The sequence below is a fragment of the Uranotaenia lowii genome, chromosome 1 (genome assembly GCF_029784155.1).
Source record: "Uranotaenia lowii strain MFRU-FL chromosome 1, ASM2978415v1, whole genome shotgun sequence".
In the NCBI taxonomy this organism is placed as follows: domain Eukaryota; kingdom Metazoa; phylum Arthropoda; class Insecta; order Diptera; family Culicidae; genus Uranotaenia; species Uranotaenia lowii.
In genome coordinates, this window is record NC_073691.1 from 131,065,022 (window position 1) to 131,087,990 (window position 22,969).

General features: G+C 35.4%; 1 protein-coding gene across 1 annotated transcript in view; it reads right to left on the reverse strand.

Annotated features, from left to right (window-relative positions):
• LOC129740034 (F-box only protein 11) overlaps positions 1–22,969 on the reverse strand; it is a 50,392-nt gene that overhangs the window by 12,411 nt on the left and 15,012 nt on the right. Inside the window, exon 2 of the mRNA XM_055731617.1 lies at positions 11,274–12,840. Coding sequence (XP_055587592.1) covers positions 11,274–11,364 — 91 coding nt within the window. The 5' untranslated portion in view covers positions 11,365–12,840. The remainder of the gene's footprint in view (positions 1–11,273; positions 12,841–22,969) is intronic.

Below are 22,969 nucleotides of genomic sequence, written 5' to 3' on the forward strand. Positions count from 1 at the left end.
CACACTCGAACATTCAAATTGAAAATACTGCCAATTATACTATGGCGAAGTACCTACTTACTTGACTTATAACAAGGAAATCGGATACGCATAGAGGCATGTTGCCAGGAAACCTACTTTTTTTCTAATTCCATTCCTCCATTCCTTGGCGCAGCTGAAGGGTATACAATAGAGTGCCCCAAATGACCCGACATTGGGAAAAGTTATGCGCTGCAGGCTTAAATTGATCCTAGGCCTAGTACAAGGTCTCATGCCAACTTTGGGCCAGATCAGATCACGGGAAGGGGTTGCTCAACGAGCCTAAAGTTTGTATGAGATTTTGGGACATTTTGTTCGGTAGGAACACGAAAATTCAGTTTTTCGTGAATAACTTTGGTCCCCTTCGGCCGATTTTTTTTTAAAACGGTCTACTAGGCCTAGGATCAAATCAAACCTGCAGCGCATAACATTTCACAAGCTTGAAATTTCCCATACAGATTTGGGGCAGTCTAATATACGTTCATCATAACAAATCGGTTGATGCTCAATCTTTGAAACACCCAATTCAGTTTTGAGTTGTCTAGACTGAAAAGACTGACGAAAGTGTGAAATGTGGAGTGAAAAACTAACGTTTTAGTTTGTTTTTTTTGTCCGGGATTTTAACACTAACGTGTTATTTATCCCTAATAGCGAAAAAGTTACAGCTAATGGTTCAACATAATATTGTTATTAGGATTTATGATTTATGTTTATGTATTTATTGTTAGGATTTATGGAAAAACTTAGTTGAACAGTGGACAAATAAGGTGTCAATTTTTAAAAGACTCAAAAGTTTACATAGATTGGTATAAAAAACATGATTAGTTTTTATTGTCAAGTTTTACAACAACGTAACTATAAATTATAAGGACTTCAGCAAGGCGCAAAATTTTTTGTTTCAACAACTGATTATGAATGACTTTGCCGTTCTGAATTCCTCTGAGCTTGTTGCTTCTTGTTTTACACTTTGAGCCCTCGATCGCCAATTCACGACTGTGTTCAATTCGATCGTATTTTGAAGGTGTTTATGCAAATGATGTTAATATACATATTTGTTGAAAACATCGAAGAATTCGATTGGCTTCTTCAAATCATCAGATCTGTTTCCGCTTATGCAAGTATTGAAACGAACCAGCAAAAGTCTTGTTTCATTAGACTCAACACTCAACACACATCGGGAGGATTAATGCAGCTGGAAGAGAAAGTTCAGATAACTATCCTTAGTATCTGTCAAAAATGGACAGAAATGATTAATTATAATTATGACAAGTTGATCTCGAGCGTTAAATATCGAATAAGTGTCGATGAAGGCAGATCCATGAATTTGTTTCGGAACATTGCCGCAGCCCGGGGCGTAGAGGATAGCTTTCAAGTTTTCTAAGCCAGCGGGTATGAGATCGAATCCCGGTCACGGTATACATAGTACACTTTCTGTGGGTTGGTGGTTTTAGCATTTGTAAGATGCTAGCCATCATATCCTCGAAAGATGTACGCTTAGAGTTAAGAAAAAGGAATCTCTTCGAGGAAACATCTAGTTTCATTGAGATCCTGTATGTGTTTGTGTTCGTTTTCAACACATTTGTGCTTTCGAAGCCGTGGTTCATAGCTCGGATTCTTCAACAAAAAAAAACGGAATAAAACAGAACTGAGAACGGTAATAGACTACTACTTCTGACATAGCATCATTTTCAAGACAGATAGAGATCAGTTGTCATTACCGTGTGATGAAGGTGGTATAAATTTGGTGGATCCTGGAATTAAAAGGAAGCCGTTGTTCATCACAAATCTTTTTACTAAGAGAAAGTAAGGAGATAACCCGAAGAAGAACTTTATTAAATCCTCTGATGGATAAGAAACTTATTTGGTCAAATATAAATTGGAAATGGCCCCAAGTGCTGATCGTTCAAATCTGTCCATGCTTTTAACGATCGAATGTCTAACAGAGGAAAGTTACAACTGTATAACATCGGAGGGCTCCAGAACAGCTTGCAGGGTGGCCAGCGAGTTTCCATTTTCAAATTCCCGGTTTTCCCGATTGAGATTTCATGGTTTTTCTTGTTTCAAAATGCGCAAATAAATATGTCCATCAGTTTTTTTGACCAAAAATTATGTTATTTTTACGCAAGTCGAACGTAAAAGTGTGAATGGACCTAATTTTTTTTAGTTTAATCCTGAAATTCAAAGGTTATTCAAATTACAGTCATGAAAACACGGTAAGAAAATAAGTCTAGTTGTCTAGTTCTAGTTGACCTTAACCGAAAAATGTTACCTTCATTTAAGTCATTCAGTCTCAAAAATGCATGTTTTTATACGATTTTTCAATTTGAAATTCAACTAGTTTATGCAAAAAATGTAAACAACAATCACATAAAACTTAGTATCTTGTTACATCTTCTGCCTTCTGTGCGTTTATCAGTTAACCGAATAAAATGGTAGCATCTTTTTTTTTAATTTCCGGCAATTTTACCGCATGGGACAATTCCCGTTTTTTCAAAAGTTATAATTGAGCTATATTATGAGAAAATATGTTCGAAAGCAAATAAGAAAAGTACTTCGGAGTTATATCGTTTCTCAGCAATTTGATGTTTGATTTTTGAACTTACGTTTCGATTGTTTTTGAAAATCATTAGTGTGTTAGTACATAAAACACAACAAAGTAATTTATTTAATTTATAATTTTTTTTAAATATTTTATCAATCAAATGAAAATTTGATTTATGGTTATGATTAACTTTGTTTCTTTGATAAAGGTAAACTCAATTGAAAAGAAGTAAAGTCACGTCAAAAAAAAATCCCATTGTTTAATTTATTTAATGACAACCTCAAAGATTGGTTAAAAATAGCTTTACAGAAAATTAGTCGACCGAGTTAGGTCTTCATGGATGAATAACTGAATTCATATCTCTCTTTAAACGTTCTATTAACATTCAAGTTTATGCATCAAATTTATTCGATATTTTAGTAGGACTCTTAACTCCCACAGTTCAAATGTGTTTGTTAGATTTTTGCTTATTTTCTCATGTTTCATGTTAGGATAACGTGCAGATTCGAACACATAATTAATTCTGGACTACTGTATAATAATCCCTTTCATAAGACAGATGTTCAGATTGAATTTTTTCAAAAAGTTTTCAAGACGTGGATTCAATCTAAAACTCACGGTGTCTCTGATGGAACCATTTTATTATCGAAAATTAGCATCGCTAATTTTTGCATTTTTTGAAGGCTGGAACTTTCCGCTTTCATTTGAGCCCAAATTTGGAATAATCCATCGGGGGGTCTAGAACAATTCATTTTTTGAAGATTTTTAAACCTTTTCAATGGTTTTTTCAAAGACAAAATCATTCTAATCACTGTGAAAACGCCTGTCTTTCCTTTAGCGTTAATCCAACTCTATATTTCAATAACATGATCTAATAAGAAATTTTCCTGGCTACAACTTTGTAGAAGAATCAAAGAGATAAAAATTGAGAGAAAAGAGTTGTAATGTGACAAACAGAGATTTTATTACTCCGGATAAAATATTTTGCATATTCTCTTTTGTCACTCCGATTTTTTCCAAAAATTCCGAAGGGGGAAATAAATAAAGTTTAAGGTACTTTGAACAAAAATTTGATAAATTCTTCGAAAATTCAAACAGTTGAAAGAGCGAAACCTAAACTGTAGAAGATGGGAATCATATCACATGTTGTTTACGAATCTTTTTTTTTTTTTCAAATTTTCGATCTAAATTATCTCTATTTTTCGATTTTGTGCAATGTAGATTGTATACGCGTTTGATGCATGCAAGCTTTCGTCCATTTTTTTCCAATTTATTGAAAGCTTTAATTATATTTTAACTATCACCCCCTCCCCATGATGTTTCAACTCCTAGTTACAAATGAAGGATTTCAAATTTATTACGGCCTTATAAAAAAGATGGCACCTGCTTTAGGGGAGATGGGGGCATAATGGCCACCTTAAGGAAAACGGTTATTTAACCATAGAAAATAGCTATAATATGGAGATTACATTATTGTTTCGTGTTCAGACACTTGAAAAGCCTATTCCCTAACGGGCTGAAACGTGAAAAACTAGATGAAAACGTTAAAAAATGCATTTTAAAAAATTTTGCCAAAAGCTGAAAACCAGCCACTGTGGAGGCATAATGAGAACCCCCCCTGAGGCAGCATGAGCATCATTAATCAGAGCAAGATGTGCGTTTTTGCCGGCGAATCTAGCAGCGAATTCAATTCGATGAAGTCAGGTGAGTCGTAGATTCATCAAACAAAGCAATAACAAAATAATCTAGGTCTGTTTATAGAATACAAACAATTCACGTACGCTCATACATTAAGTGCTTTGTTCGGAGGATGATGCTACTAGCCGTATAATGTAACAATAAAAAAATCGATCGTGAATTGTAAATGGAAAAAAATCACCTCGAACAGAAATCTAACTCTAGTCTTTTGATTACCTCTCCGACACCTTACCAATAATTACCAATAATCGTCGGATGAAAACTAGTCAAGGTGTGGCGCTATAAATCAATTTTAATTCGCTGCTAGATTCTACGGCAGAAAATGCTCATTATGCCTCGATGATATGGTGCTCTATATGCCCCTAGTCAACAAATTTAAGTAAAAATGTGTTTTAAAGTTGATAAAAGTGAAACATCAAAAATTTTATGATGGTAAAAATTGGGAAACAATGTGTACATCATGTTGCAGTGCGTACATTATAGATCAAGGTTATTTTAAGATCATAAGAGCTTATTTCGTGGTGCTCAAAAATTATAATATTTTCGTAACTTGAGAACCAAGCTAGTTTTTTTTTAAATATCTCTGTAAAGATGATAAGGAGATTCTTTTTTTTTGTGAAAAATTATTACTATAGGGAGTACGAAACAAATCCTCATGAAAATTTATTCAAGAAAATACGTACTTTCGTAGAAAAGCGTAGTGCTCATTATGCCCTGGGTGCTCGTTATGCCCTCATCTCCCCTACTTGAAAATTTTGTCATTCATTTCATATTATAATGAATATGAGCATAATAAAGCATAGCATAAAAAATATTTTAAGCATTTCAGCCACTGCAATAAATTCTGTTCATGACACGATGTTATTTTTTGCTATCATAAAAGTAAGAAAATGTCATTCCAGGGAAAAACCAAAAATGCTGAAATCCACAGACAAATATTCGCAGTGTTCCATACTACCAGCTAAAAACCCCCGTGTTTTTTTTTTATTTTATCTAGCAAATTTGAAAAAAAAATCCGTCAATATGAAAAAATGCAAAGCTTTTATAAGACGAAATAAAAAATTTGCAAAATCTGACAACTTACAGTGAATTGGGAGAATATTTTCAAATAATAGTAGGTATTACATAAAATAAACCACTAAAATCGTTGAAGAAAAAGTTGATGTTGAGATTTGGTAATATTTTTTTTCCTTCTGACCGAAAAAAATCACTGAAAGACATTAGGTTCAGTTCGTGTACTTTTGACAAAAAAAAAAAATTTACGCTTGAAAACTCAAATTTTACCACATGAACAAAATGTTGAAATTTATTTTTGGTTTTATATATGACACTTCACCATACTTGTGAAACCCGTATCTAAGTTTTAACTATCAATTAACAGTGAAAAGTATGAAAACCTTCAGAAATCGTCAAAAAGGATGAAAGATTTTCAACAAAGATATTTCATTTCGATATCCAGGTGGATTATTCTAGCCTAAATGTAAAAAAATAGTCCAATATGTTTTCCAGTCACAAATATTTGTTCATGAAGTCCTATCACTAACTTAGCACAAATTATAAATAACTAAATTTTCAACAAATGCGGGAGACATTTTGTTTCATAATATGTTGGTTATCCACCATGATGGATGCACGCACGGATTGACCGCAATTTTCGCCTAAGTATATGTTCACGTGCATTCTTTAGATTTTAAGATCGAGTTAAGTTATGGAGTGGATGTATTGTGTTGATGTAAGATATATTTTAATATATTTATTTAGGAATGCTTACTTTGCGTCAGCGTCGAATTTGATCATTTTCCCGGAAACGAAAAACAAAATATTGTATTTATGGCTATCGTTAGCATATGTAATTAAGTGATTTTTTAAGTGAAATGGTAGAACTTTGGTGCCAACACAGAATAGACATGAGATATTTGGGGAAACATCCTTCCTACCCCCTTATTCTGCGCCGCGCGTGAGGTGACGGTAGTCGAGTCGAGTCGGAGTCACGTGAGTCTTGTCACCTTATTCCCGAAGCCGATGTGACAGAGGTTCATGCCCAGCTGATTACTAGATTAGGATAAAAACTCAAAAAGTTCATTCTAAAAGACGTTTCTCACCTAAAGCGACTACTGGAATCGGGAGATTAGGGTGACTCGACTATCGTCACCTCACGCGCGGCGCAGAATAAGGGGGTAGGATGTTTAAAAAAAAACACTAAATGATGATTTTGGCGGGTGATTGCATTATAGAGAGAATTCTTTGTATTCGGATTGGTAATGATCTAAAATTACACAATTTACAGCTATTTGCAACAATCCGCAGATTTTTTTTTCTCTGTGAGCACTGCAGTGCGCTGCTAAAGTTTTGCATATCCAAGCTCTAGTAACGAAGCTATGACCGAAATGAAGTGCCCGGATACTAAGTGATCGTAGCTTTGAATCCTCATCACTAACTGTAAACTGCGTAAAGAAACTATAACATTATATTATATCTACTCTATCTACCCGATAAGGGTTTGTGAATCACGTGCCTATTTTTAAAAAGTTCGAAATCAATTTGCTGGCATACCTATTCACTTTTGTTTATCAGAATCATACTTTCAATTTTTAACAATAGCCGTAAATGTATTGCCTGAGAAGAAAAATCACATTTGTCAGAAAATAGTCGAAAATAGCATTCCCATCAAATGAGCCTCTAGTTCTAGTAAAATGCTAGTTTCAAGAATAAGCAAACGATATTCATAAACCGCAAATGCACACTTACTAGAGCATGGGGGAGGCGAATACTATTACCTATATCTAACCTACCAATACTTTTTACAGTTGTCTAAATATTCTAATTCTATTTATTCCAATAGTACCTGACTAGACTATTGAAAGTATCCACTTTTATAACGGCTAATTGTGATACGTGTGATCCGTGTATCTTTCACTGTAGATCGTATCGCTTGATACTTTGATTATCGTTTAATCTAGATTTTTTATATATCCAGGCTTGCCCGTAAATTTTATAAAAAATCTATAAGTCAAATCAAATCTGGTCGGAATGCTCAGATATTGGTTAAAACTTCCCGGATTTTATTCAAATTATTTTCAAAATCAAATAAGAAACTTCAATTTCTTTTTGAAGAATTTGAGAATTTGTATTCGAAAAAGATTTTGAAAAAATGAAAATAAACATAAATTTGTGTTTAGTCCTCAGATACAATTTTTACATTGGAGCTGTGATTCAATAAAAACTTTAAATTTCCAGTAATTTCCTTTTAATCTTGTCATGTCTGTTTTAGAATAATGCTTTTACTCTTTTTTTTCAATAATCGTCCTGGATAAGTGTGGTAGAGATGATGGTATGATTTAGATTAAAGATCATCGTTCTTTTCAACAACTATTTTGAAGATATCTTGCACAAATTCGATCTTCATCTCATCCAAATTCAAAAAGCATACCTGCACATGTTTAGATATATTTTGTCCCAGATTTCACAGGAATTAAATCTCTTTGGTGATATAGGCCCTAGAAGCGAAAAGTCATCTGATATCATTTCAGTTATTGGCGACATTTTTAAAATCAGAGAGACTACTTGAAAAAGACCTTGTAATAAATCATCTGCTAATATCATCTGGTTGAAAATAATCGGGGGTATGAAGGGTATTAAAATGGAAGAAATAGAAGGAAAATGAAAAAATCATTTTATGTTTTTTTCGTTAAAATCTCAACGGAACATTCGACCGAATATTGAGCCGAATTATTGTTTCGCCGCATAGTTGCAAACGTCACTATTCGGTACATCTCTATACAACATCATTTAGTATAAATGGAAAACAAGTCAACTAAGAATAATTCCAGGCGGTTTTCTTAAGATTTTCATTCAAAGACTTTTCAAAAGAAATTTTTTTTGGAACAAAGGAAAATGCATTTAAACCAAAAAAGAAATTTTTATGGATCTCAAAATCAAATACTTTTCCGTTATTTTTGCGGCACTTTTCTTTGAATTAAAAAATCTTTTCGCTGCGTGAATTAAACACTATCACTGGAAAGTTATAATTTCTAGAGATGTACCGAATATTCGGTCGGCCGAATACCGCCAAAAAACCGTTAAGCCGAATAATCGGCTCACCGAATAGTTGAGCTAGGAATTCGGCCGAATAGGCCGAATATTTATGTTTTAAAATTTTTACAAAAACAGACTTCTCAAATTTTTCAACTGATGTTGGATAATTTATTAAATATCCAAAAGTAATGTTTAAAAACCTTCAAAATCATCAAAAAATTATAGTTTCAGTTAAACATTTTAGATGCATGCGTGTATTTTTCACTGTAGATAGGTTCATACTTTGATTATCGTTTATTTCAAATGTTTTTGATATATCCAGGCTTGCCCATAAACCAAATAAAGAATTCGAGAAAAGCTTAATCTGACCGGGATGGCCACATTTTTTTTAAACTTTTCGGATTTGTTTTGGGTTTATTAAGAATTTTTGCCGAATAAAAAAAAATTTAAATATTTCTTAAAAAATTTGAAATTTCCTGTTAATAAACGATTTTTTGGAGTAAATTTATTCGTTAGATACGATTTGAACCCTGCTGTTGTAATTCGATGAAAACTTAAAATTTCAAGTAATTTTATTTCTTTTTCCTCTTGTATGTTTGAGAATAATGCATATTTTCTGTTCAGATTTTCCTTTTTTTCTACATGTTTTAAAAAAAAATCGTTTAAACCCGGCCGTGTGGATACGTGGCTTTCTTTTCGGCAACTATTTTGATGACATCTAGCAAAAATTAGACATTCATCTAATTTGATATAAATAACGCAATTTCAAATAAATTAACACCTGTTCTGACATGTTTTGTCCCAGATTTCACTGGAATCCAATCTCTTTTGAGATAAACATTTTAGAAGCGAAAAGTCCTTTCAGAAAATGGCGACGTTTTGAAAATCAAAGAAACCTCTACTAAATAAAGATCTGATACATCTGGTTGGAAATAATCGACTTAATTTAAAATCCCAGATAAAAAAAAATAATCGACTTAAAAAGTCATTTGATCATTTCAGTTATAGGTGACATTTTTAAAATCAGAGACACTACTTGAAAAAGGCCTTGTAATAAATCATCTGCTAATATCATCTGGTTGAAAATAATCGGGGGTATGAGGGGTATTAAAATGGAAGAAATAGGAGGAAAATGAAAAAATCATTTTGTTTTTTTCGTTAAAACCTTAACGGAATATTCGACCGAATATTGGGCAGAATTATTGTTTAGCCGCATAGTTGCAAACGTCACTATTCGGTACATCTTTACACAACATCATTTAGTATAAATGGAAAACAAGTCAACTAAGAGTAATTACAGGCTGTTTTCGTAAGATTTTCAAAGACTTTTCAAAGGAAAAATTTTTTGGAACAAAGGAAAATGTATTTAAACCAAAAAAGAAATTTTTATGGATCTCAAAATCAAATACTGTTCTGTTATTTTTGCGGCACTTTTCTTTGAAATAAAAAATTTTTGGCTGCGTGAATTAAACACTATCACTGGAAAATTATAATTTCCATTTCCAAGTTTGCAACAAATAGTCCTGAAATCAAAATTTATCTATGATTTAATTTTTTTTATATTTGTTATTCAATCTTAGTTGTTTTGATATGATTTATCGTTTTTAAATGATTGTAATAGTATGTGGTGCACCATAATGTAACGGAATCTGTAAGAACTGATGAATATTTTTTTTTTAGTTTTTATTTTTGACACTTTACCAGCATTATGGACAAACTGATAAATAGTTCCAATAGATTCCTTAGTAAAAATTATTAATCAAGTTTCCTTTGTTCCAATCTTTACTTCCAAGAGCGAGTATAGGCGCTATAACCTTAAAATCCGTAAAGCTTCAGTCCCAGACGTGTGGTTTTCCTCATCAAGGAGCATTGAGGAGCATTGATAACCCCCATTTGAAACGTATGGTACTGGTGGTCCACGTTTCTTCCTGTTCCTGTGTTCCAGATTTCTCTGCGTTCTCTGCTCCATGGTAGGCCCAACCAATTTGTGTTTTTGATCATTTTAATGTTTTTATTAAAAACATAAACAAAGACAAGAAGAATAATAAGACACTTTTATTATTCTTTGGGACTCAGACATAAGTTCTGGCTATGGAAGTACGATTAGTGATTAGTGATTGTAATAGTATGTGGTGCATAAACAAATTTTAACATTTTTTTTTATTTCTTATACTATTTTTGGTACACCAGTTCTGGTAAAACTTATGAGTTTTTTTTTTCAATTCAGAGGTAGTTGAAGAAATACCAATTAAATTGCAAAACCTAAGATTTTCATAAAACTTTTTTTTTTATCTATTGAGTTCTGACTTGGAAATTTAAATTATAATTCTAAATTTTTGTCTGAATTCCTGATCATGGAACCAAAAATTAGTTTCAATTTCCTTTTGTATTTTTTCCAATTTTAGGTTTGAATTCCCGGTTCTTTCTCTATTTTCCCGGTGCGATTTTCAATTTTCGGTTCTGTGGCCACCCTGCTTCATTAATGCCGATAGTTTGTCGAAATGTGTATATTACACAACTAAAAAAATCATTTCAATAAAACAATTCCCGACACAGTGACAAGCCCATAATTTGGTAATAATTAGGTAAAAATTGAGTGCACGTTCAATTTTAAAAGTAACTGTAGATGCTTTACATTTTATTATAACAAAAACTAAAAAAGTGAAGTTTCACTTAAACACACACAACTGTAAATGTTCAGTGTTTTAATTCAATCCGATATTACATTTGTGTTTTAATTCCAATATGTATTTAATTTTATTTATTTATTTAAATGAATATAAAAGAAATGTACTGTTCGCATACAAGTGCAGAAGTCTAATTCGAAAACTAAGATTTATTGCAATTTATTGAAAACAATATCACGCGCATCCTTCATCGATCCAAGGTACGGGTCGCTCACATCATGCAATTCATCTCTTCGACGGATTGTGTGTATGGATAAAAGAAGATAGTTTTTTTCTACTCTTGCTTTTCTTACCTGATGTCCTCGACGGCAACGGAATCCGGTTACCCTTCCTCCGGGATCGACGCACATACGACCGAGACGAGGAGAAAGAAGCACTCGGCATTTTGCTTTTCTCAGGTAAAACCAGACCGATTTTTGGCAATTTTAAAACCTTTTTCAACAAGCAGATTGTTTTGTGTATTTTTCGTTTTTCCTCAATTTTACCGTCCACAAAAATTTAAATAACACACACTCTACGCTGGCTGTGTGCTGGCTACTTTTACTGCTGGTCGATGGTGATGATGATGATACACACAAATCGATTTTCCAGCTGCCTCCTTTGCCGGAGAGCTTGACTGGTTCTCTCCCTGTCTAGCGCAACGGTGTTCGTAATTCCCGGTTTCGACTTCTCTTTTACACAATAGGCATGTCGCTGTTTGAGAAGCTGGAATTATTTCCTGACACTGCTACTTCAAATTTGACGTCTACCGAGATTAGCCCATCCAGAACCAAATCCTTCCGACAGTGAAAAAATATGGAAATTACCTCCAAATGCATGACTATTGTACGTATTTTGATTTTTTTTTTCAACGATGTTAATCGATATCTATTGCACTTGAACAATAATGAGTAGTTGCAAATTCTTAACGTAACTTACATATAAGAATTCGACAAACTACTACCCAGTTCAGACAATCAGTCGGAGCTACATGAAATACTTTGCACTTTTCACCCTCATACCCACACCTTTCTTCGACTTTAAAGAGGTTTCCCTTGTTTTGCTATCGGAACCGTATCCGACTTCAGCAGCGTACGTAGCTCTGCTTAATTTTTCGAGTTGTTTTAAATCAATGACAACAAACGAAGCCCCAACTCAAAGACGTTTGAAATTGGGTTTACACACGCACAAGCTTCATTTCGGTACACAACAATACACTTTTTTCAACGTCCATGAGACCAAGACGAATACTCGGCCGTGTCAAGTACCTATGTATATATCAGGGAACAATTATGGGCCTGGTTTACGATGAACAAAGAAATCACCATCAAATGATGTGATCCACAGTTCGGTTCAGATCTTCGAACGGCACCGATTCGTCCACTTCCACCGGATTAATTTGATGGTCACAAGAAGCGTGGTCACAAACTAAATCGGGTAATCTGTTCCGTTTGTCGACGCAGTCACCACCGATATGTCCTCGGTTCTCGAATCAATGAGATCGGCCATTTTTCCGCACTAAAACACAGTGACTGGTGGTGTTCATCGCCGTTTCTTGACACCGCCGCACCAGAGCAAAAGCAATACTCTTCTCAATGTTGCTGGATGACTGGTTTGTACGCTGCTGCTGTTTTTGTTGTTATTGCTGTTTCTTTTGCTGCTGCTGCTGTTAGTTTGCTACTTCACTGGTCTGGTCTGGCTGGAGTTGGTTCGTTCCGTTCATTCATTTCATTTCAACACAGCCGCTGTCGCTCTGTCATCCTCATATACACAAATACGAATAGGGTACTGAAACAGGAAAAGCTCTCTCACCGCATAAATTTTGCTGCTGCTGTTCTTGTTTTCTTCAGGCTGGTCCCAAAGGTGTCCGTCCAGATATATCTGTACAATTCAAAAGAGAAGAGAATAAAAATCGAGTTTAGTTCAGTACAGCCAGTGGACGATTCTCAGGATTCGTTTCTTTGGGTAAAACGAAATATGGTGAGAATAATATACCCTTTCAAACAGCTGCATAACATACACACGCTAACTTTTGGCTACCCCTTAAAAGAGTAAAATTGACCCGTTATTGAGAACCTCCATGATCTGTCAAATAACGGATCATTTTATTGGATCAATATTACCCCTTATTTCGGAAAAGGAAAGTCCGCTTAAAAAGGGTAATTTTAGAACTTGCGAAGTTTCAACTATTGTTACTTTTCTTTGTCCGATGAAGCGATTATGGAGAGAGATTTTGGTAAGGTTTTTATTCATAATCGACCATATGACATAGTCCGACCATGCAACATAATCTAACCTTGTGACACAATCCGATCATGCAACATAATCTGATCATACAACATAATCGACCATGTGGCATAATCCCATCATGCAACATAATGGACCATGTGATATAATCCGACCATGCAACTCAATCGACCATGTGAAAAAATTCGATCATGCAACATAATCGACAATTTGACATAATCCGGACCATGATAATCGTACCATGTGACATAATCCGACCATGCAACATAATCGACCATGTGGCATAACCCGAACATGCAACATAATCGACCATGTGACATAATACCATCATCCAACATAATTGAACATGTGATATACATAATCCGGCCATGCAACTTGAATCGACCATGTGAAAAAATCCGATCATGCAACATAATCGACAATGTGATATAATCCGATCATGCAACATAATCGACCATGTGACATAATATGACCATTCAACATAATCTGATCATGCAACATAATCGACCATGTGATATAATCACATCATGTAACATAATGTACCATGTGATATAATCCAACCATGCAACATAATCGAACTATGTGACATAATCTGACCATGCAACATAATCGGATCATGCGACATAGTAGACCATATGACACAATTCGATCATGCAACATTATGGTACCATGACATAATCCAACCATGCAACATAATCGAACCATGTGACATAATCCGACTATACAACATAATCGGATCATGTGACATAATTGGATCATGTGACATAATATACCAAGACACAATTCGATCATGCAACATAATGGGACCATGACATAATCCGACCATGCAACATAATCAACAATGTGACATCATCCGATCATGCAACATAATCGACCATGTGACATAATCCGGCTATGCAACATAGTCGGACCTTGTGACACAATCCGATCATGCAACATAATTGACCATGTGATATAATCCGACCATACAACATAATCGGACCATGTGACATAATGGACCATGTGACATAATCAGATCATGCAACATGTGACATAATCCGACCATGCAACATAATCGGAACATGTGACATAATCATATCATGCAACATAATTGGACCATGTGACATAATCACATCATGCAACATAATCGGACCATGTGACATAATCAGATCACGCAACATAATTGACAATGTAACATAATCTAACCATTTAACATAATTCGACTATGCAACATAATCGAACCATGATACATAATCCGACCACGCAACACAATCTGACCATGTGACATAATCCGACCATGCAACATAATCGGCCCATGTGACATAATCGACCATGTGACTTAATCCGACCACGCAACATAATCGGACCATGTGACATAATCCGATTATGCAACATAATTCGACTATGTGACATAATTTGACAACGCCACATGCGATGACATGTAGGATTCCTGCCACTGGACGCCTCCGCCGCTGGCTGTCTACGCTGCTGGCCGTCATCGCTGCTCGCCGTCATCGCTGCTCACTGGCCCACGGTTGCCACTGAACTACTGCAAATCGATATCTGAGTCGGATTACCAATGGTGGGGTCCAAACTCAGATCGAAGCGCAGCAACGTCCGTTCAGTTCAACGGCAAACAGAGATAGTCGAGTTGACTTTTTTTTTGCACGGGATTTTCATCCCGGAATCACTGCTTCAAACCGAGAAAAAACAATATTCCCAATGGATTTCCTACTTGTCGCGCTACAAAACACCCTGGCCTGGCATCAGCTTTGTTGCGCTTTCTAAAGCGCTCAGTATGACAGAATGACAGGTCTGCGCTTTTTCCATGGAGATTAAATGAGAGCAGCCGGATGCAGCCGAGTCGACCGACGGGCCCTTTGTTTTAGGCTGATGTCATGCTCAGGCGACAAGCAGCGCGTTGATTTGCAACGCTCTCACACGACATACCTGCTCTCATTTAATCTCCATGGAAAAAGCGCAGACCTGTCATTCTATCATACTGAGCGCTTTAGAAAGCGCTACAAAGCTGATGCCAGGGTGTTTTGTAGCGCGACAAGTAGGAAATCCAATGGGAATATTGTTTTTTCTCGGTTTGAAGCAGTGATTCCGGGTTTTAAGCACAATAGTTCGAAGATCCGTCCGATCCACCCTTAAAAGATATCTTTTTAATGAAACTCAGCCTAGTAGCACCCGCCCACCTTGACTGTACATAGCTGGTATGACTAGTCGGGGGGTGGAGCGTTACTAGGCTTCGCCCAAAAACCAATGCAAACTTAAAACGCCTAGCCCTCCCAAAAAATTCGTCATCCACCGAAGCAGCGCGAATGCAAGCGCGGTAAAGCTTGCAATAATATGGACTCTTGGGAGATTTGGAAACAGGAAATGGTTTCCTTGTTACGCACAACCTGGAATTATCTGAAAACCCTTCCCCTCCTATCCCTATCCCATATTCCCATTCCTTTATTTCCTATTCTTTATATCCTTTCCTTCATATCCTTTTAATGAGTAGAAGTAGTAGTCAATAAGCTTAGTTTTAAGATATACCTAGGAACTAAGCACTCTTGCACACACACTTCCTACTGAATACACAACTTAGAGACCGACAACAGTTTTCGAACTTATACGGTTTATGTTCGCTAAATGAAGAAAAAAAAATTGTAATAATAAACTAAAAAATATCTTAATCGGCGAGCAAATTTTTATGAATTCTTAGTTCCGGCAAAAAAACAAAAAATTTTGTCGGTTCAAATTTCGGCATTCTTACAATCCGATTATCAGATGTAAAGAAGTGATGATTTGTAGTGTATTTCAAAGCGACATGGCGCGCCAGTATGACATACCAATGCGTTGCATTGCTTGCTAATTGGAACTTAGAACGCAAAGTGATGCTTGTCGCCTCAGCAAGACATCAACCTTATACCTTTCGTAGGTAGGGAAAAACAAAACTCATCAAACCAGGCGTTGGTGATGAAGTCATAATCCTTTAGATGTGATGTCCGTTAATGAGGCGTTTTTCGTGACGCGAGAACCGTTCGCAAATTTCAATTTGTCCCCCTATACTTATAGTGTTCCCGTAAGACGTCATTCTACGTCAAAAAACATATGTCTTATTAAAAATAGAAAGAAAAAACAATGCATTTAACTACTCAAATTAATTTTTATTATTATTTTAATCTACAATTTCCGACGAGTACACCAAGGTCTTTTTTTACACTGATATACGTACCGCGTAAAAAAAACCGTGCAAAAAAAAAACCGTGTTAATTCCCGAAAACCATGTAAAAAAACCGTGTTAATAGCAGAAAACCGTGTAAAAAAAGACCTTTAAATGTATGCAGCTCTGAAACTTGAAGCAATAAGACATGTAACTTGACGTTTTAGACCTGAGACTTGACACCTGAGACTTGACACCTGAGACCTGAGACCTGAGACCTGAGACCTGATACCTGAGACATGAGATCTGAGACATGAGACCTGAGACTTGAGACATGAGACACGAGACATGAGACATTAGACCTTAGACATGAGACATTAGACTTGAGACCTGAGACATGAGACATGAGACCTGAGACCTAAGACATTAGACCTGAGACCTAAGACATTAGACCTGAGACATGAGACATGAGACCTGAGACATGAGACATTAGACTTGAGACCTGAGACATGAGACTTAAGACATGAGACCTCATGTCTCAAGTCTAATGTCTCATGTCTCATGTATCAGGTCTCATGTCTCAGGTTTCAAGTCTCATGTCTCAGGTCTCATGTCTCAAGTCTCAGGTCTCAAGTCTAATTTCTCATGTCTCATGTCTCAGGTCTAATGTCTAATGTCTCATGTTTCAGGTCTCAGGTCTCAGGTCTCATGTCTCATGGCTCAGGTCTCATGTTTTAGGTCTAATGTCTCTTTTCTAAGGTCTCATGTCTCAGGTCTCAGGGCTCAGGTCTCATGTCTCAAGACTCATGTCTCATGTCTCATGTCTGAGGTCGAATGTCTCATGTCTCATGTCTGGTATCAGAGATCTTAGGTCTCAAGTCTCAGGTCTGATGTCTCAAGTCTCATGTCTCAGGTCTAATGTATCAGGTCTAATGTCCCAGGTCTAATGTCTCATGTCTCGTGTTTGAGACCTCAGGTCTCATATTTCAGGTCACAAGTCTCAGGTCTCAGGTCTCAAGTCTCATGTCTCAGGTCTCATGTTTCACGTTCTTAGTCTCAGAGTCAAGATTTTCCCAACTTCAAAAAGATTCTAAGTGTTTTCCTTTGAAAAGGACTTAGAATATTTTCTCTCAAATACCGTGTTAATTCTCGAAAACCGTGTAAAAAAAACCGTGTTAATTCCCGAAAACCGTGTAAAAAAAGCCGTGTAAAAAACCTGTGTAAAAAAACCGCGTAAAAAAACCTAGGTGTATATGGAATCTCGAATCTAATGCAATCGCTAAATCAGCTATTTATCCATTTGTGAAAACGTATACTCAGATTGTTGGCTCGTTTTTTTTTGTTTATTTGTGACACTTTACCAACGTTTTGGCATTCGTGTCAAGATTGGTTTGATTGTATTTTCAGGTCAGATCAAAACATTCATATTTATGTTCCTGTAGACGCGTAATATAACTGATAAATCTATATATTTTTCTCCATGAATACCAGCCCCGAAAAATAATCATAATGAAAATGAATTTAAAAAAAAGTGTCGTGAAAAGTGCTGATATCAGAGATTCTAATTTTTAGCATTGCATTAAACTAAATTAAAATTATTTTGTTGGTTTTATTCCTTCCAGCGAACAAAATTCCTTTAAGCAAATTCTCGAACCTCCATCAATCGCAAGCGTTTTAAATAAGGGGTTATTTTGATACGCTACTAACGTCATCAGGCTGAGCACCCTTTAAAGGGTAAAGGGACTGTATCCCGAAAAAGGAGTTCTCCCAGTCTTACTTAATAACGGGTCAAAAGTATATGTTAAGGGGTAGCCAAAAGTAAGCTTGTACGAAATAAATGAAAGAGGTTATCTTTACTTGAAAAAAAAAAACGAAACTTAAAATCTAAAAATAATTAGCAACATTTAACCCGGAAAAACAATCATAGTCAAGTTAGTGGTGTTACAGAGTAACGTTCTCTGGCCAAAACATTAAAATGAAGAAGATGAAGAAGAAGGACGAAATAAACGGGTAGATCGACAATCTATAGCCATCTGTCCCTGTTGTCAGAGCAATCTGTCAACCGTAATTTTTTTTTCGGCGCGTAGGAGGTTCTATACGTTCTCCAAGGGGCTGAATAGCATTCTCTTCAACCACTGAAATTAGCTTCAAAGTAGCTGGCATTACTTAAATTTTAGGCTGATTAGCATTCTCTAGGAACCCCTGCAGAAGCTGATTAAGCTTCCATGGTACCTCTTTATGGAACTTTTGATTGCTTGGATAGTTCTTCAATGTAGACTAAAAACTTTCACAACTTGGTTCCCAACATATATGAAAAAATACAAAGTCATGTCTGTCCCATATGAAATATAGCTGCAAAGTTGTCCCATATCTCGATTTTTACAGATTGCTTTAAAATGGCTCCTCTAATTTACGTTAATTTTACAAATATTCATACAATGTGTGCGACCAAATAAACATTCATTGAAATTACGAAAGTTATGATATGTAAAACGTTCAAAACGTTCAACGTAAATTTTCAAAATTTTTAAGTTAAGTTTAGCCTGATGGGTATCAGAAAAGGGGTAAGCTTAATAGCGGCACGTTATCCAAACAAACGGGAAAATTGTGCCTAAACGTATGAGGCTTATTGAATTGTTTGTTGTAAAACAAAGGAAATAGTCAGCCACAAAGCCATATTTTTTTAAGTTTTTGTCATGCTGTTACTTGCTACTTCGGTTTTCATAAAATCTATGAACTAAAATACGTTTATCTGGTAGCACACGCGTAAGTCATATTGGATTGATTTTTCTCATTATATATTTGCAGACAAGATCTTTTACTGTTCCGGATTCATTGGCCGAAAAACTTCTTGAGATCCTTGACCGAAAAACTTTTTAAAAGGTGAAAGCACAGGTTGTTAAATTCATGGAACGTTTTCATTCATTTTATTTTGGACCTGCTCAATTCTTATGATAAGCTTCGTTATCTTTATCTAGATACGACCTAAACATCATTTCGAACTTACCTTCATTAATAAACAATAAGTGAATAATATAGCGCCAATACAGGGGATCAAATAATCAACAAACAAATTAATAACCAAATATGTGACAGCTTTGCAGGTATATTTAATATGCTGCGTATTATACGCATGCAAAACATACTCGTAAAGCTGTCCCATCATTATATTTTCCTTTGCATCAGAAAATTCCAAAGTCAAAAAAATAAAGGACGATATTTTACAACAATTATCTTAATATCTGTTAAGAAAGAATAGAAATAGAAAAGGTAAACTTTCAACCAATAAATTCACGAAAGTTTATAATAATCTTTAAAACCATTTTCTGCGATTCGTTGTTTTTACATATGGGACAGTCTTGCCGGCAGCGGCTGGTTATGACTTTGGTGATGTGGAATGCGAATTATAAGATAAGTAAAATAACTCAATTGATCGATGTTTGTTATAAATTTTCTATCATTTCTGAAAAAACTGCACAGAAAATCGTCAAAGACCTTTTGGGTCGAATCACAGAATCTCAGATATCTATAGATAAGGGGGCATCCATAAATTACGTAACGCTCCTAGGGGGGGGGGGAGGGAGTAAGCTCGAGCGTTACGAATTGCGACATAGGGGAAGGGGGGGGAGGTATACTCATCGTTAAGTAACGATTTTTTCCTTAAAAATTTCAGTTACATTGCAGCAGATGTCATGCAATTTTTTTGCAGAATAATAAGCAAAGAACTCAATCCAATCTTAAAACGGAAATTTTATTATTTTTCCCCAATTGATTCTAAAAATGCAATTTTGAATATTCCGACGAATATTGCTAAGTGAAGTATATTTTGCATAACAAGTAATGCACCTTGAACAAAATAAAGTAAACAAGGTAGATCATCAGTTAACAAGCACATACCAACTCGTAATAAGGCAATTAATTTATTTTATCAGAGAGTTAGCATCAATGAGTACTAAGAAGCGGTTTGGATAGATATTGATTCCGTTTTGAAGGACGTTAAAAAATTGTATGTTAAAATCTTTTTTTACCTTCGGAATCAGTATTTTAAAACATGAGAAAATGGGGGGGGGGTTAATTTTCAGCGTTACGTAATTTTCATAGGGGGGTATGTCAGACCGTTACGATTTGTGACATACGGGGGGGAGGGGGTCAAAAAAGTGCATTTTTTGCGTTACGTAATTTATGGATGACGCCTAATTGTTTTTTTTTTTTTCAAGAACTAATAACTTTTGTCGGTTACTTTTATGCCGGCTGATTCATGTTGATAAAATATCTGAAATCGTTCACCTGGGCTTTATTATTAAACTTACGTAATTTCCGTCAATATTCAGAAATAAAAAAGATTTCACAGGGTGTTGTTTGTTTTTTTTTGCTAGTAATTGAATGCCAACAAAACAAGCCTTTTTGCCGAATTGGATAGATTTTTTTTTTAAATAATCCGCTGAGCATATATTTTACCATACAACTTCATTTTTGCTTGAAACGAAATAAATGACTTCGCTAACAGACTTCTAAATTCCTTTGATCTTGTGTAGCTCCCGATTTTTGGTTGCTCTTCCGATTCACTTTGATAGATTTAGCTTTTCAAAGTGGTAGGAGTTTAATAATTAGGAAAAATGTATCCTGAGTAAAACAAACTCCAATGTAACGTTATGCCAATGAACAATATTGCATTTATACCTTGAACAGAACAACAGATAAGGGCAGTTTTGATCAAGTCGAAAAAAATTTCCTAAGAATCACGCAGGCAGAGAAAACTTGGATTTTGAAACAAAATAAAAGTAACTTTGATTCAAAATATTCATTTTTTCAATCAAACTCCTGTTTTCTTTGGATCAATGAATTATGGTTTTGATTCAAATGAATAATTTTTGAAAGAAAGAATTAATTCTTTAAACTCAATAATTTTGGATTTTGATTTCAAACAAATTCAAATTCAAAAAAAAATTTGTTCAATTGCACATTTCTATTGAAACAAGGTAAATTTTTCATTTGACCAAAGAAAAATGTTTTCGACGGAAAGGTATAATGTCTTTAAATAAAAACTCGAAACTTAGAAGATATTTTGGATGGAGCAATTTAAAACCGATTTTTTTTCCAGTCGTGTTAAAAATCTAAATCAGTGAATCAGAACTAGCTCTATAGGAGGATTAAGGGTGAAGAATAGTAAGTGCATCCGTTAATCAAAAAATGAATATTTAAGATTTTCTATAAGCGCATGTATTGCTACAGGACCACGGCCGATTACGTCTTAAATCCAGCGGTCTGATTATCTTCGGCCCGATCTTGAGCGGCAACTAAAGGCAACAACCGGAATTGCTGCCGGAAGTCTTTTGCGCGGCCCACGAAGAATTCCCTTAGACCAGAATGGCAGCTCAACGAAAATTAGGACCCGCTGATTCAATTTTAGTGATCCAGTGTCCGTATTAAGTTTGTGAATAAAAATGAGTTTAAGATATAAATTCTTTCTTTTTATTATTTAAAATTCCTAGTAGGAACTTCGGAACAGCAGAAAATAGCAGTAAAATAAATATGTGCTTTTAAATCTAAATTCAAGAGGGATGAATAACATCCAGATGTTGAAATCCTAAGGACCAAATAAATTCACATCTAAATTCAAATTACATTGTAGCAAACGGAAACAACTTTGCTTCAATTGAAACTGTTTTTGTATCAAAGTATTAAGGTTTTGATCCAAAGATTTTCCAAACGAAAAATTCTTCGAAACAAAGCTAAATTCATTATACCAATGGGATTTTTATTTATCCCAAAATCAAAGGAAAAAACCCTTTGTTTTGCGGCACATTCCTTTGAAATAACAAATTTTTTCGCTGCGTGATCTATTGTAGAACAAAGTTAAGGAATAAAAATTTGAAAAAAAGCTACGCAGACCGCACAAAAGGATCTCTGAAAAGTAGAGGGGCTTTACCCGAGAAAATGAGTTCTCTCAGTCTTATTATTGTTGGGTCAAAAATATTCGGGAAAGTAAGTGGAGATGGATTGGGCACACGCTGCGAAGAGATGAAAACGAGATTTGCAGAGAGAAGCTTGACTGGAATCCAGATGGGCATTGAAGAAGAGGCAGGCCCAGAAGCTCGTAGCGGCGTAGTCTAGCCGCTGAAATCCGTACAGTTGACGAGAACGAGAACCTTAGAAGGCAACAAGTGAAGACGCTGGCTCCAGATCGCCAGCAGTGGATATCTTTTATCTCATCCCTATGCGGTGGTCAATCGGCGCCGGACCCTTAGCTAGGTAGGTAGGTCAAAAATATTCGTTAAGTGGTAGCAAAAGCACCTAACACACGCTCTTTTTTTTAACTCAAAATTAAGTATGACCGAGGTTCAAAACATAGTTCGATTCTATGAACTTAAAGTTAAGTACCCTTTTTTCCTCCTTGCGATGGATCAAAACGGAATTCGAACTGCGAACTCAAAATTGATCCCTTTTTTCCTTCGGCGAGGGATCAAAGCTGAGTTCGACCTTATGAACTAAAATTTGAACTCTCTTTGTTGGACTGAAAACACTTAGCGAGTTCAGTCCGAACCGGAACAGCAACCAACGAACACGTCGCAAAATTATGTCGTTCCGGAACAATTACCGGAAGACTATGAAGGAACTTCATAATGA